Source organism: Pongo pygmaeus, chromosome 10 (genome assembly GCF_028885625.2).
Source record: "Pongo pygmaeus isolate AG05252 chromosome 10, NHGRI_mPonPyg2-v2.0_pri, whole genome shotgun sequence".
Lineage (NCBI taxonomy): Eukaryota > Metazoa > Chordata > Mammalia > Primates > Hominidae > Pongo > Pongo pygmaeus.
Genome location: NC_072383.2, coordinates 108807108 through 108824075, shown reverse-complemented (window position 1 = coordinate 108824075; position 16968 = coordinate 108807108). Strand labels below are relative to the sequence as shown.

The 16968-nt window shown below is 41.0% G+C and overlaps 1 protein-coding gene across 13 annotated transcripts in view; it reads right to left on the bottom strand.

The window, feature by feature from the left end:
* IFT81 (intraflagellar transport 81) overlaps positions 1-16968 on the bottom strand; it is a 93599-nt gene that overhangs the window by 28272 nt on the left and 48359 nt on the right. For all 13 annotated transcript variants that reach the window (XM_063646728.1, XM_054443878.2, XM_063646734.1 and 10 more), the window contains one exon: positions 9690-9839. In XM_063646728.1, coding sequence (XP_063502798.1) covers positions 9690-9839 — 150 coding nt within the window. The remainder of the gene's footprint in view (positions 1-9689; positions 9840-16968) is intronic.

Sequence of the window (16968 nt, the reverse complement as noted above, 5' to 3'; positions counted from 1 at the left end):
ATAGGGCTCAGCTGGTTTGCTAGGTCTCAGTGTATATCTATTGTCCCTTGCACTCTCAAAAAGTATCCTACTTTAGATAATAAGTTATTGTTATCTTATTTTTAAGCTGATGAAAGAGCTTTGTTTTATTTAAAATGAGATGGGCAGCTGTTGAAAGGTTCAGAGTTAGGGCAATTTTAAAATGATCACTTTAACACCTGTGCTGAGATCAGGCAAGGTAGGAACAGAGAGGCCAATTAGAAGACCGTCTCAATAGTTCAAGTTAAAGAAAATGGTAGCATGAATCAGGATGGTGGTGACAGAAATAATGAGAAATGGTTCTGTGTATATTTTGAAGGCAGATCCAACAAGATAATGTGACAAATTAGATGTAGGGATGTGAACACAAATAAGGGATAAAGAATGAGTTCAAGGTTTCTGACTTGAGAGACTAACAGGATGAAGTTTCCATTTGTTGAGATGAAGAAGAATGGGGAACACTAGTTTGAGGAGGTGGTGCAGATCAGAAGTTTATTTTTGGACATGTTAAAAATTTGAAATATATATTAGATATCCAAATGGAGAGGTCAAGATGTTATATGTGTAAGACTGGAATTAGGCCAGGTGTGGTGGCTCACGCCTGTAATCCCACCACTTTGGGAGGCTGAGGCAGGTGGACCCCCTAAGATCAGGAGTTTGAGACCAGACTAGCCAACATGGCGAAACCTTGTCTCTACTAAAAATACAAAAACTAGCCAGATGTGGTTGTGGGCACCTGTAATCCCAGCTACTTGGGAGGCTGAGGCAGGAGAATCACTTGAACCCGGGAGGTGGAGGTTACAGTGAGCCGAGATTGCACCACTGCACTCTGGCCTGGGCAACAGAGTGAGACTCTGTCTCAAAAAAAAAAAAGTAAATAAAATTAAAAAAAGGACTAGAATTAGAGGAGAAATCTAGGCTGGAGATATAAATTGGTGAGTTGTCATAACATAAGAGGGGGCCTTTACAACCATGAGACAGGATAAGATCACCAAGGAAGTCAAGATAGAAAGGAGATCCAAGGGCTAAGCCTAGGGAACCCCAACATTTAAACTTTAAAGAAATGATAAGAAATCAGCAATAGAATAGGAATAGGAGTGTTAGTTTGGAAGAAAAACCAGGAAAGTGTAGTGTCTTAGAAGACAGAAGAAGATGGAGTGATCAACTATGCTAAATGCTGCTACTAGGTCAAGTAAGAAAAGGACTAATAATTAATCATTGGATTTGGCAATGTGAAGGTATTGGTAACCTGACAAAAGACTTTTTTTTTTTTTTGAGACGGAGTCTCGCTCTGTCACCCAGGGTGGAGTGCAGTGGTGCAATCTTGGCTCACTGCAACCTCCGACTCCCGGGTTCAAGCGATTCTCCTGCCTCAGCCTCCCAAGTAGCTGGGATTACAGGCGCGTGCCACTATGCCTAATTTTTTTTTTTTTTTGTATTTTTGGTGGAGACGGGGTTTCACTTTGTTAGCCAGGATGGTCTTGATCTCCTGACCTCGTGATCCACCCACCTTGGCTTCTCAAAGTGCTGGGATTATAGGTGTGAGCCACTGTGCCCAGCCTGACAAAAGGCATTTTAGTGGAATGGTAAGTGCGAAAACTGTATCGAAGAGAGTTCAAAAAAGAATGAAAGAACCAAAAGGAAAGAAAGACAAGGAAAGACAGAATAGAAGAAGAGTTAAGATTCTGGCCTGTCAATAGGACTGGGACCTAAAGGGTCTAGTAGAGGGAACTACAGAGAATTAGCCCCAAATTCTGTATGCAGTTTCCTCTTTAGGCATTACCAAATCTTAGGATATGCACAAGCAGAGTAAGACTCTCAAAAACCAAGTGGAAATCAGCAGATGGGTTATTTTTTATTTATTTATTTATTTATTTATTTTGAGACGGAGTCTTTCTCTGTCACCCAGGCTGGAGGGCAGTGGCGCGATCTCGGCTCACTGCAACCTGCAACCTCCGCCTCCCAGGTTCATGCCATTCTCCTGCCTCAGCCTCCCGAGCAGCTGGGACTCCAGACGCCCACCTCCACGCCCAGAGACATTTTTGTATTTTTAGTAGAGATGGGGTTTCACCGTGTTAGCCAGGACGGTCTTGATCTCCTGACCTCGTGATCCACCCACCTCGGCCTCCCAAAGTGCTGGGATTACAGGTGTGAGCCACCACGCCCGGCCGAGCAGATGGGTTATTAAAGAGCTGAGCAAAGATTGTAGCAGTCTCACAGTACTAGGGAGATAAAGGTAGGAATTCAAGACTTTCCAGGGTGCACAGGCTTTGGTAAATGCCTCACATTATCAGCTGAAAACCTAGAAGGTCTACTCCTTAGAAGGTCTATAACCTAGGAGTAAGACCTACATCCTTGGAGTAAGGACCACTTCCTAAAGTCTCTACCACAGGTACAAGAACTGTATCTTTGGATTAAGAGAAAACTGGAGAAATACCAGCTTAAGAAAAACAAAAAACAAAACAAAACAAAAAAACCTACCCTCAACTTGATCAAGGTAACTTTCCAGAAAAAAAATTAAATCCTCCTTATAGAAAAACAAATATAGTCAGAGCTTCTAAAATTTAATGACACTTTACACCCAACATTCAATAAAAAATTACCAAGTAAGCAAAGTAATAGGTCCAAATGAATGAAAATCAAGAGAAAAAAAATACATGGCCAGGAACAGTGGCTTATGCACGTAATCCCATTACTTTGGGAGGCCGAGAAGGGCAGATCACTTGAAGTCAGGAGTTCAAGACCAGCCTGGCCAACATGGTGAAATTCCGTCTTTACTAAAAATACAAAAAATTAGCTGGGTGTGGTGGTGGGTGCCTGTAGTCCCAGCTACTCAGGAGGCTGAGGTGGGAAAATCACTTGAACCCAGGAGGTGCAGGTTGCAGTGAGCCAAGATCACACCACTGCACTCTAGCCTGGGTGATAGAGTGAAACTCTGTCTCAAAAAACAAACAAACAAACAAACAAAAACAGACAACAGGAATAGGTGCTCAAATAAATTTCAGACATGAACTTTAAAATAGCTGAGATTAATATATTCAAGAAAATAAACAAAAAGTTGAAGAATGTTACAAATAACTGCAATCTATAAAATTGAATCGTGGAAATTCTAAAACTGAGAAATATAATAACTGATATTAAGAATTCAACAAATGAATTACATAACAGACTAGACAAACAAAAAAGAAGAAGATTAATCAACTGGAAAAATAGCACAGTAGAAAAAAATACAGATTGAAACACAGAGAGGAAAAAAATTACAGAAAATGAAAAAAAGAAAAAGAAAAACACAAAGCCCATAAGAAATACATGGAAAATGGTGAAAATGTCCAACATGCATGTAGTTGGAGTTAAAGTAAAAGAGGACAGAATGAGATTGTAGTAATAATTGAAGAAATACTGGGCTGGGCATGGTGGCTCATGCCTGTAAGCCCAGCCTTGGGAGGCGAGGCAGGTGGAATGTTTGGACCCAGGAGTTCAAGACCAGCCTGGGCATCATGGCAAAACCCTGTCTCTAAAAAAACTACCAAAAATACACACACACACAAAATGGCTGAGCATGGTGGCTTGGGCCTGTGGTCCCAGCTGCTTAGGAGGCTGAGGTGGGAGAATCGCCTGAGCCCAGGAAGTAGAGGCTGCAATGAGCCAAGATCACACCACTGCACTCCAGCCTGGGCAACAGAGTGAGATCCTGTCTTAAGAAAACAAAACAAAAACAAACAAATAAAAAAAGAAAGAAAGAAAGGAAAGAAAGACATAAATAAATAAATAAATAAACATTGGCTGAGAACTTTTCAAAAATGAACAAAGACATCAAGCCACATATTCAAGAAGCTTTACAGACCTTAAGCCAGGTGAATAAAAAAGAAAATCACACCTAGAAAAGTCATAGTAAAACCACTGAACAACCAAACACAGAAGATCTTAAAAACAACCAGAGAATAACAGACTACCTTAAAACAAACAAACAAACAAGATGTACAGCTGATGTTATGAAATAAATAATGGAAGTCAGAAGACAATGGAATTAAATCTTTAAAGTGCTGAAAGAAAATAGCTGCCAACCAAAAATTCTACATTCAGTAAAAATGTGCTTCAAAATGAAGGTAGAATACAGGTATCTTAAGAAAAACAAAAACTGAGATTTCAGCAGACCTGAACTAAATAAAATACTTAAGGTGAGCTCATTAGACAGATACCAATAGAAGAACAATGATGAAGGAAGAAAAGAAGAACCATGAAAAGAGTAAACAGGTAGATAATCTAGAATAATATTGAACATAATATCATGTACGATTTAAATTCTATCTAGGCCCCGGCACAGTGGCTCACACCTGTAATCCTAGCACTTTGGGAGGCTGAGGCAGGAGGACTGCCTGAGCCCCTGAGTTTGAGGCCAGCCTGGACAACGTAGTGAGACCCCATGTCTGAAAAAAAAATACACATAAAAATTAGCTGGGTGTGGTAGCGCACGCCTGTAGTCCCAGGTACTTGGGAGGATCACTTGAGCCCAGGAGGTTGAGGCTGCAGTGAGCTCTGACTGTACCACTACATTCCAGCCTGGGCAACAGAACAAGACCCCTTCTCAAGAAAATTATATTTAGAATTAAAAAAATATTACCAACAATAGCACTAAATATGGGAAGGAGGTAAACAAAGTTAAAGTGTTTTAGGTTCTTGCATTGCCCAGGACACGGCAAAAGTAAAAATTTAGTGAAGACTGGCTGGGTGCAGTGGCTCACACCTGTAATCCCAGTGCTTCGGGAGGCCGAGGATGGCGGATCACGAGGTCGGGAGATTGAGACCATCCTGCCTAACACGGTGAAACCCTGTCTCTACTAAAAAAAAATACAAAAAAATAGTTGGGCGTGGTGGCACACTCCTGTAGTCCCAGCTACTTGGGAGGCTGAGGCAGGAGAATCACTTGAACCTGGGGGGCGGAGGTTGCAGTGAGCCGAGATCGTGCCACTGCACTCCTGTTTGGGCAATAGAGAGAGACTCTGTCTCAAAAAAAAGAAAAAAAATTTAGTGAAGACTGTAATCAGTCAAGGGTGTATATCGTAATCTCTGGCATAAGCACTAGAGTGCAATCACTCACTGGCTAAATGGAACTAAGGACTCTATCACTGTGGTAGGTAGAGTACTGACAGTCCCAGGCATGTTGCAGCACTGCAATTAATAAGACCTTCACTTGTGGTGAATTGGGGAAGAAGAATACAGGTGGATGGGGATTGTGGTGGCCAACAAAATTTATGGCTCAGATTGCGTTCAAGAGAGTTGGCTGAGAGGAACAGAGATGACTGACATCCATAGCTGCTGCCCCTCTGGGTCCATCATCATGTTTGTACCAACGCTATGCTTCCCTGGAGCTGCTCTTAGCCAATGACTGAGCACGGCAGTAGTACTAGTGTTGGCCCAGTCCTGCCTGACAAGGGACTCCTCTAATAGGTGACTGGCTCAGGAACTCTCCATCAACCTGACCAAAACTTTCTCAGAGTTGTGTTGAAGTTTGAGGCTATTTCTATCCAATCTTCCTTTGCCCTCTCCTTTCACAGGTGTCAGACCTGTATCAGAGCCTAAAGGCTTTCCCTGCCTCCTCCTGCTCCCTTCCCTTTATCCTTCATAAGTGTGTCCTTCAATAAATCTCTTGTACATGTAATCCCATCTCAGTGTCTGCTTCTTGGAGGATCTGAACTGATACAAAGATGCACTTTGTATGTAATAATTGAACTTTGGTTCAAAGTGCAATAATTACTACAAAGACGGTGTAATGTTTCTGGCATTTGAGGAGAAATAGTAACTATAAGGACTATGGAATTGGGTTGGCTATCACTAAACTCCACTGATGGTTGAAGAGATAAAATAGGCTCAAATTCATTAATTTGTAATTTATTTATTTATTTTTTTGAGATGGAGTCTCGCTCTGTCACCCAGGCTGGAGTCCAGTGGCACGATCTCGGCTCACTGCAAGCTCTGCCTCCCAGGATCACGCCATTCTCCTGCCTCAGCCTCCCGAGTGGCTGGGACTACGGGTGCCTGCCACCACGCCCGGCTAATTTTTTTGCATTTTTAGTAGAGACGGGGTTTCACCGTGTTAGCCAGGATGGTCTCGATCTCCTGACCTTGTGATCCGCCCGCCCTGGCCTCCCAAAGTGCTGGGATTACAGGCGTGAGCCACCACACCCGGCCTAATTTGTAATTTAAAGCAAAGTGATCAAGTTAGAGAACCTCCTTAAGGGCTTTAAAGGAACTCTCATTTCCCCTGGCTAAAGGGCACAGGGAGCTGAAAACCAGGCACAGGACTTAATTTTAAGACTGGCAAAACTCCAGAAAAAGTTGAATTCTTAGTCTAGGCAAATATTCTATGCCAAAGTCAGGGCCCTGACAGAGAAGAAAAAGGGTGCTGAGTCTGGGATGGGGGTATCTGGATAGACCCACTTGAGAACCTTGAATCCCCAGATTATCCTGTATCCTCTGGGCAGTGGCAAATGGCTCAGCTTGTTGGTCAAGGCCCTGGAAGATGCAAGACAGCAAGGACAAAGAGGTCTAGGAAAGAGGCATGTGTTTGAACCTATGGGAGTAGGCACTAAGTATAATGATCTTTTCATTACATGGAAACCGGAAAATGTCCACTGCAGAAGAGGCACTGAACCACCAAGTGGAAAGGATGATTTGGCCAGCAGATGTCAGCCAGCCTCTGACATTGGCCCACACAGTGCTTAAACAATGGACTCACAAACAGAATGGCTTTGTTGGTAGAGATGGAAGTTATGTATGAGCCAAATAGCATGGGCTCTCTCTCATCAATGCTCATCTAGCTACTGCCAATATCAAACGTCTGACCTGCCAGCAACAGAGACCATTCCTGAGCTCTGGGTATGGAATCATCCCTTGAGGAAACCAACCCCCTATTTTGTGGCAATTTAATAACATCAGACCCTTTCTGCCCTGAAAAAGGTGACATTTCATCGTTAATGGGACTGATCCATATTCTGGGTATAGGTTTGCCTTTCTTGCCCATTGTACTTCAGCCAGCACTACTACCCAAGGGCTAACAGCATGCAGTCTACTGATGTGGAATCTCACATAATATCACCTCAAACCAAGGGACACACTTTACAGCAAAGGAAGTATGATAGCATTCATATGACCATATAATTCAGTAATTTTACCACATACTACACTATCTGGAAAGCTGATGGCCTGACAGAATAGTGGAACAGTGTCTTAAACGTAAGGCCCCAGTTGGAACTGGATGGCCTATGAAAATGAGTTCTACCTTTAGGATGGGGTGTACACCTTAAACCAATGCCCATGATATGGTGCTATGTTCCCAATAGAAAGCACAGGTCTCAGAACCATGAGATGAAAGTATAGGTGTCACCACTAACCATGATCTCCAATGATCCACTTTAGGGAATTATGCTTCCCTTCCAGACAACTGTAGGCTCTGTGGGTATAGATGTTCTGGTTGCCAGAGTGGGCATGCTTCTATCAGAAGGCACATTAAGAGGCCCTTGACACTTAATGTTCTGATTACCATCTGGTCACTTGGGCTTCTCATGTCAATAGATCAGCAGGCAAAGAAAGCAGGGTAGCATAAGGCTATATAGATGCTGCTATATAACAGGGACGGAAAGAAATATATTTAGGACTCAATGATCCATTAGGGCATATCTTGGTACTCCCATGCCCAATTTTAACTGTAAAAATGGGGAAGTATAGCAACCATGGCCTGGTAAGGGCATGATTACTAGAGTCTCACACTTCTCAAGGATGAGGAACTGGGTCATCCCACCAAGTCATCTAAACCAGAGGAGGTGCTAGCTGAGGTGAAGGAACTCTAGAATGGATAGTAAAGGAAGGAGATGTTGAATATCAGTTATGTCCTTGGAACCAAATGTAGCAATGAGAGTTTCCATTTGTCCCACTAATCTTTCTCCTATAAGTTTTCCTAGAAATTGCGATCAACTAGAATCCTATAGAAGCTATAGCTGGGTGGAGTAAATTTAATGTGACAAACAAGTAGATCCTACTAGTGCAAGGGGTGAACTGTAGTAGATGTTGCTGGTGCCCCACTCAGACCTCATTTGCAAACTGTTATGAGTGTTGACTGCTAAATAGCTCATAGTTACCCCCTTCTCCAGAGTGCCCTCAGCCAAATGGGAGGTGTCTCACCTAAGAGGTTACACTTGACCACAGCCAAATGACTGACTGCCATGGGGTAAAAAAGGCCAGCCCCCTTGCATCAAGGTGGAATCAACTCTGGTGCAATTTGTTCCAAAGCTGATCATGGGATCAGAATGAAGCCAACTCCAGTTGAGACCATGTCCTTTTCTTGCTTGGCTTTTTTCTGCTGCCTCATCTGCTTCCCTCACTCCCCTCCTCCTGAAGGTACTCCCTCAACAAATCACTAGCACAAAGAATTCCCTTCTCGAGCTCTGCTTCTAGGGACCCAACTTAAGAAAAAAATTTGAAGCAAAAACTGATGGAACTAAAAAAAGCAACAAAGCAATAATTATAGTTAGAGATTTTTAACACACTTCTCTCAGTAACTGATGGAACAGGCAGACAAAAAATCAACAGGGATATAGAAGATGTGAATATCATGGCTAACATACAGACTGAATTGACATACTTAGAATACTATTCCCAACAACTGCAGAATATACATTCTTTTCATTGCACATGAAACAATTACCAAAACAGACCATACGCTGGGCCATAATGCAAGACTACAAATTTCACTGAAATCAGAGTGTGCTCTCTGGTCACAGTGGAAATAACCTAGAAATTCATAATACAAAGGTAACTAGAAAATCCCCCAAATATTTGATTTTAAGCCATGACCAAAAGGTCAAAGAAATCACAATAGAAATTAGAAGATATTTTGAAGTAAACAATAATGCAGTTACTACTGTCAGTTTTAAAGTTAGTGCTGTTAGAATCCATCTTGATTCACAGTAAATTTTCAGTCTTAAGTTCCCTAAAAGCAAATAATATTCATCAGCATGAGACAGTTCATATTGCCAGTTAAAAGGAAACACAACTGGTTGAAATTCCACTTACTTCTACCAGATTATTCCTAGCTGGTAAACCAGCACCCAGATGAAACAGTTTCCTCGTTGGTGAAAGAAAAAAAAAAAGCCAAATGAAGAAAACCCTGAGGAACTGGCATCCGCAATGAGAACAACTTTGCTGTGGGACTGCTTTGGGTTTAACTCTTTTCAGACAACCAAGGCACAAACACATAAGGAATAAGCCTGGAGGCAGACTTCCACACAGCACTTCCCTGGATATTTCTTTTCAAAGCTTCTTGGAAGTGGCTGCTTAGAAATTTCTGCCCAGCAGGCCATGATAAAAAAATATTTTACAGTCACTCTCTTGGTATGATAATTTTACTCATATTAACTAACTAACCAAAAGAAAAAACCTACTTGGAATTCAAGTTATTCTATTAATAACCCCGAAGTCAGCACACACACAAAAGCCAGTGCTTACTGCTACATTAAAAATAAATGAATCAACTTATATGACATGTCTGTAATTAATCAGAGAAAAGTAATACTTTTATGATTTTTCCAGTAAAAACAATGACTTCAGTATAAAGCTGTAACCCATAAACCTCCTGGCATTTGTATTTACAGTAGCCCAAGATAATACCGTATTACCAGTTGTTGTTGAATATTTTCATGACGTTGCTTAAGAAGTTCTTCAGTCCTCTGCAAAAGACCGAATTCAGCATTAAGTTCAGCTATTATCTGATGCTTCTTTTTGAAATCTGTACTCTTGCTTCGAAGTTTATTGACATATCGTTTGAACTGTAAAAAAACACAATATGTAATCTAATAAGGAGAAAAGTAGTAGCTAAATATCATACATTTGTATAAACTCAATATATTAACATTTTTTCTTCTCTGCTTCCCAACATGTCAGATGTATATAATAATTTCGTTTTATTAGAAAACTTTATATAATAATTATATATTATATAATAACTTAATAATTTAGTTTTATTAGAAAACTTCCCAACCCCCACCTTCCTGTCTTCATCCCTACCCAGGTTAAACTCCTGTTACTTATTTGTAGGGCCTATTCAGTTATGTGTAATGTTTGCCATCATTTTAAACTTCAGTTCAGTATTTGTTTTCCCCACTATTCCTTAAGCTTGATGAGGGCAGGACCTGCAAGTATCTTGCTCTAAGCAACTCTACGTTGTATCCTCTGTGTCTGGCACAGTGCCTAATACATAACAGATAATAAATAGTACTTACCAAATGAATTCCTTTATTTACTTATTTATTTGTTTGAGACCAAATCTCACTCTGTCACCCAGAATGTTTAAATATTTTGTGTTTTTAATTTTTTGACCCATTATATGTACATATATTATATATGTATATATTATGTGTATATGTATAAAATATGTATACATATAAAATATGTATATATATTTCGAGATAGGGTTTGCTCTGTTGCCCAGGCTGGAGTGCAGTGGTGTGATAACAGTTCATTGCAGCCTTAACCTCCTGGGCTCAAGCAATTCTCCTGCCTCAGCCTCCAGAGTAGGAGGCCACAGGTGCAGAGCACCACACCTGGCTAATTTTTGCATTTTTTGTAAAGATGGGGTTTCCCTATGTTGACCAGGCTGGTTTTGAACCCCTCAGCTCAAGTGATTCACCCGCCTTGGCCTCCCAAAGTGCTGGGATTACAGGCATGAGTCACCGTGCCTGGCCTTAAATATTCTAAATCCTTATATAAAAGCTATTCATTTTAGACTTTACAAATAAAGATTAGGAAAACAGAAACACAACCTTATAAAAATAAAAAGGTCTAAAAAAGAAGAAAAAGTAGGAGATTAATGACCTCAATTCTGGTTGTGGTTTTTATCATGGTATATCTCATGTACTGTACTATTTTGGTAGTAGTCCATTGGACTACTGGGACTAATATAGCCAACCAGAACCATCAACACTTGTAGCTATTATTTATCACTTAAGAAATGTACTGTGACTATATATTGCTATCAAGCATCTGAGACACTGGGATGGTACCCATCCCAAATGTTAAAAAGCTAAGAATATCCCAAGTTAGTGAAGACTCATAGTTATCTAATTTATCTATTTACCTACCCATCGTATCAAAGTTATAACTAATAATGGAAAAAAGTTACAACTCGAATGGAAAGACCCCATTATTAAGTAATACCAACTAGAGTTTGGAAGAGCAAACAAAGTAGCATAATATTTAAAGGAATTCAAGGCTGGATGTGGTGGCTCACGCGTGTAATCCTAACACTTTGGGAGGCCAAGACAGTTGGATCACTTGAGGTCAGGAGTTCCAAACCAGCCTGGCCAACATGGTGAAACCCCGTCTCTACTAAAAATACAAAAATTAGCCTGGCATGGTCGCGCTCGCCTGTAATCCCAGCTACTCAGGAGGATGAGGCTGGGATTTCACTGTGTTGGCCAGGATACAACGTAGAGTTGCTTAGAGCAAGATACTTGCAGGTCCTGCCCTCATCAAGCTTAAGGAACAGTGGGGAAAACAAATATTGAACTGAAGTTTAAGATGATGGCAAACATTACACAGAACTGAATAGGCCCTACAAATAAGTAACAGTTTAACCTGGGTAGGGATGAAGATAGGAAGGCGAGGGTTGGGAAGTAGGGGAGGTGGGATATGGCAAGCTTCTTGGAAGAAGGTATATTTAAGCCAAGACTGAAGAAGTAGGAATGTGTTAGAGGAAGGAAGAAGAGGCAAGGAGCAACATTCTAGGAGGAGAGAACAGCACATGTAAAGGTCCTGAAGCACTGACTCGATGAAAGTATAGTCATTTGCTGTATAACAATGCTTCAGTCAATGATGGACTGCATATAGGATGGCAGTCTCATAAGATTACAATATCATATATATATATTTTGAGATGGAGTCTCACTCTGTTGCCCAGGCTGGAGTGCAATGACATCATCTTGGCTCACTGCAACCTCCGCCTCCCAGGTTCAAGTGATTCTCCTGCCTCAGCTTCCTGAGTAGCTCGGATTATGGGCACCTGCCACCACGCCTGGCTAATTTTTGTATTTTTAGTAGAGATGGGGTTTCACTATGTTGGCCAGGCTGGTGTTGAACTCCTGGCCTCAAGTGATCCACCCACCTCGGCCTCCCAAAGTGCTGGGATTACAGGCGTGAGCCACCCACCGTACCTGGCCTACAATACCATACTTTTACTGTACCTTTTCTAAGTTTAGATATGTTTAGATACACAAATACCTACCACTCTGTTACAGTTGCCTACAGTATTTAGTATAGTAACATGCTGTACAAGTTTGTAGCCTAGGAGCAATAGGCTATGGCATACAGCCTAGTTGTGTAGTAGGCTATATCATCAAGGTTTGTGTAAGGTCTATGATGTTCACACAACAAAACTGCCTAACAGTGCATTTCTCAAAATGTATCTTGTCATTAAGCAATGTATGACTGTACAGTATTGCTCAATGTAAGAAGCAAATGCCAGAAGAAAATGCCAGAAATTTCTGATATTTCTGAAACAGAACATAATACTTAAAAAATCACCTCCTCTTATGTATTAAGAGTACTAATAATTTCCAGATTTTTGTACTATATAAAATAATTTTGGCTGGGCAAGTTGGCTCATGCCTATAATCCCAGCACTTTGGGAGGCCGAGGCAGGGGATTGCTTGAGTCCAGGAATTCAAGACCAGCCTGGGCAACATGGCAAAACTCCATCTCTACAAAAAAAATTAAAAAATTAGTAGGGTATGGTGGCACGTGCCTGTGGTCCCAGCTACTTGAGAGGCTGAGGTGGGAGGAGCGCTCAAACACAGGAGGTCAAGGCTGCAGTAAGCTATGATCATGCCACTGTACTCCAGCCTGGGTGACAAAGCAAGACCTTGTCTCAAAAAATAAAATTATTTTCTCTGCTCTAATAATCTTTTTATTAAATACATTATAAAGAAAATGTCTATAGTAAGAACTTGGCCTACCATATTTAAACATATCACTCCAAAACAAAGGGAAGCTTCCATATTACCTAATGTGAGATAATTCTTTAAGAATCTCAGCCTTTTTAGCCCGGGCACAGTGGCTCACACCTGTAATCCCAGCACTTTGGGAGGCCCAGGCAGGCAGATCACAAGGTCAGGAGATTGAGACCATCCTGGCTAACATGGTGAAACCCCATCTCTACTAAAAATACAAAAAATTAGCTGGGCGTAGTGGCATGTGCCTGTAGTCCCAGATACTCAGGAGGCTGAGGTAGGAGAATTGCTTGAACCCGGGAGGTGGAGGTTGCAGTGAGCCGAGATTGCGCCACTGCACTCCAGCCTGGGCGACAGAGTGAGACTCCGTCTCAAAAAAAAAAAAAGAATCTTAGCCTTTTTAATGTCCAGTGCTTCTTAAAGCTAATTTTGGGGGATAGTTAATAAATAATTTTATAAATAATAAAAGTAATGAACATATTGTTGAAATTTCGGAAAATGGAAAAAAGGAAAAGTTCACTCAAAGCCACTATCTCAACACAAGCTCTATTACCATATTGGTATTTTTCTTTTTTTTTTTTTGAGATGGAGTCTTGCTCTTGTCTCTAAGGCTGGAGTGCAGCTGCACAATCTCCCCTCACTGCAACCTCCACCTCACAGGTTCAAGCGAATCTCCTGCCTCAGCCTCCCAAGTAGCTGGGATTACAGGTGCCTGCTACCATGCCAGGCTAATTTTTGTATTTTTAGTAGAGACGGGGTTTCACCATGTTGGCCAGGCTGGTCTTGAACTCCTGACGTCAGGTGATCTGCCCACCTTGGCCTCCCAAAGTGCTGGGATTATAGGCATGAGCAACTGTGCCCAGCCCACATTGATATTTTTCCTTCCAATTTTTTTTTTCTTTGAGACAGAGTCTCGCTCTGTCACCCAGGCTGGAGTACAGTGCGTGATCTTGGCTCACTGCAGCCTCTGCCTCCAGCGTTCCAGCGATTTTCCTGCCTCAGCCTCCCGGGTAGCTGGGATTACAGGCACACACCACCATGCCTGGCTAATTTTTGTATTTTTAGTAGAGATGGGGTTTCACCATGTTGGCCAGGCTGGTCTCGAACTCCTGACCTCAGGTGATCCTCCCACCTTGGCCTCCCAAAGTGCTAGGATTACAGGCATGAGCCACGGCGTCCAGCTTTTCCTTCCAATTTTGAAAGCAAATTCTAAGGTTAATAATTCTAAATTATAAAGTAGTGAAATAGAAAGTACACCATCTCTAAAATTTAATTTTTTTCTAAAATACCTGACTCCTGAGTATACAAAAATTCCTTTAAAATACTAAGATTAAAAATTCTTCACGTTAAAATAAACTTCCAATTCCTAGTTTAGACATCTTTTAAAATTTGACTTAAACTTTGAAAGAGCTGGTCAGGTGCGGTGGCTCATACCTGTAATCCTAGCACTTTGGGAGGCTGAGGTGGGGGGACTGCGTGAGCTCAGGAGTTTGAGACCAGCCTGGGCAACATGACAAAACCTCGTCTCAACTAAAAATACAAAAAATTAGCCGGGCGTGGTGGTGTGTGCCTGTAATCCCAGCTACTAGGGAGGCTGAGGCATGAGAATCGCTTGAATCTGGGAAGCAGAGGTTGCGGTGAGCCGAGATTGTGCCACTGCACTCCAGCCTGGGTGACAGAGCGAGATTCTGTCTCAAACAAAACAAAACAAAACAAAAAAAACAAACTTTGAAAGAACTGAGGAACGCACTGTGTTTTAGAAGAAGACAGTTTAAAATATTTTTCTATCCATGATTAGGTTAGTTTTAATATTAAGGAATCCAGCCCTCACACCACAAATTTTCAATGACTGCATTATAGAAACTTCTTTAAAAATTAAAAATTTAAGTCATACTAATGTACCTGAAGTCTAATAACTTGCAAATTTTCCTTTTAAAGAATAAATGTGTAAGCCTGACATAACCACAGATTCAGAATCCCTAGAGTAACTATATATGCTATTAAAAGTGTCCTGGGCAAAGTGCCCAAAATGAAATCAACCCTGTTCATCTGCTATCCTCTGTAATATAGAGGCCAATTTTCCCCTTCTCTATCTTGCTGTGCTCCAGAACTATTTTTAAAAGCTGAAAGCTATAAATGTTTTTGATGAAAGAACAAACCTACAAATTACTGAGTGTGCTCTATGCTGATTGGTTATTATTTGATATTCATTATATATAATACCTAATGGAAGAGTAGTCTGGGTCAGATCAATCACAGTTACATACGATTAAGCAACAGGTGGCCATCAAAGCATTCTAAGGGCTCTACTATTCCAGAATTAATTAGAAAAAAGAAAACACATTATCAATGTTTTTTCTTCCATTGGTGGTTTCTTTTAATTATCATTTCGATTTTAGGTTATTTTTGAATCTTCAATGTCATACAAAAACCAAAACTGATGAACACATTGAAGCTAAATCTTCAGACTTATAAAACACAAGTACTCATTCCATTAGCTGCCAGAGCAATGGCCTGATCATTTGTGAAGCCTCTGGTAAACTCTGCTGTACACTCAGATGAGAATAAGAGTAAAAATTGCCCTCCTTTTCCCTTCCATTCCTGGTTTACAGGGGTCAAAATGGTGGCTGGAGAGGTAGGCAGTAGATAGAGAGCTGCATGGAGGTGCCAGTAAGGTTGCATAGAGGCATGGCAGGGTACAGGGTCCGGAGGTCGAGGATACTGGGAAATGAGGGGGCTTGGGAAGTTGTATTAGAAGTGTGGACCAGGAGGCTGGTGACTGGGGACACAGGGTAGTAGGGGAAGTTAATGGAGGTACAGATCAACAGGCTGAATGGCCAAGGATATGCAATGATGGGATTAGGGGCTGAGGAAACACACAGAGACATAGGCTAGCAGGCCTGGCAGTTGAGGACACAGAGGGGTGAGTGAGGAGTCATGGAAACATAGACACAGAGGGTGAAAATGTGGTTGGTGGGATGGGGACACAGGATTGGTGTGTAAAGAAGGAGGCTGGAGTAGTTGATAGATTATTTAAATTGAGCAAACAAGCAAGTTTATTGATTGAGCAAATAAATAAATGCAATATAGAAAAAGAGAGCCAAATTTCTCAATGCCGGAGAAGATACTGGGCAACAGAGAGAGACTCTGTCTAAAAATAAATAAATAAATAAAACAATGAGATACCATTTTCACACCTACCCAATTGGCAAAAATAAAAAATCTTTCAATACCAAGTGTTGGTGATGATGTGGAGGAAGTAGAGAGGGAGATATATAATTTAGAGCAACGGTCTGGAAAACAACTTGGCTTGTCTACTGAAGCAGACACTATACATATTCTATGGCTCACCAACTCCACTTTTACAAGTAGCAGGACTTTTCAAACTATCTGTTAAAGGACCAGTTTTTTAAAAAATTTCTAAACATTTGTGCATCGGATACTTTTGTAAAATAATGAAAATACTGAGATCAAATGACTACAAGGGTTTCTAAATGTTTCCTCTCAATTTATATGGCTGCAGATTAGAAGAAACTAACAGTCTCTGGACTGAAACTAGTCTTCAGACCACACTTTGAGTAGCACTGCTCCAGAGCAGACCTTCCTAAATGGGGTATGCTCTGGTACACACACGTGCCACAAATATTGTGAGTGTGCCAAAATATTAATCCACTCAGCCTTTGCAGTAGCTGGGCAAGATATTATAAAGAACTCTCAGCCAGTCATCTTTAGCTATAAAGGAAAAAAATAATTTTTAAAGGCATAGGAGGTAAGCAACAAATCCTTAGAACATTAAGGAAAAAGCTTCCCATAGTGTATCATAACAAGTAAACCAAATGGATTTGTCAGTAAAGTGAACTACAAAGCTTGCCACTGGGCAGGAAAGCCCATTATAGCAGCTATTACTAATCATTTGTACCCATATACATTTGTAATCTAAATTAGTCTTCTA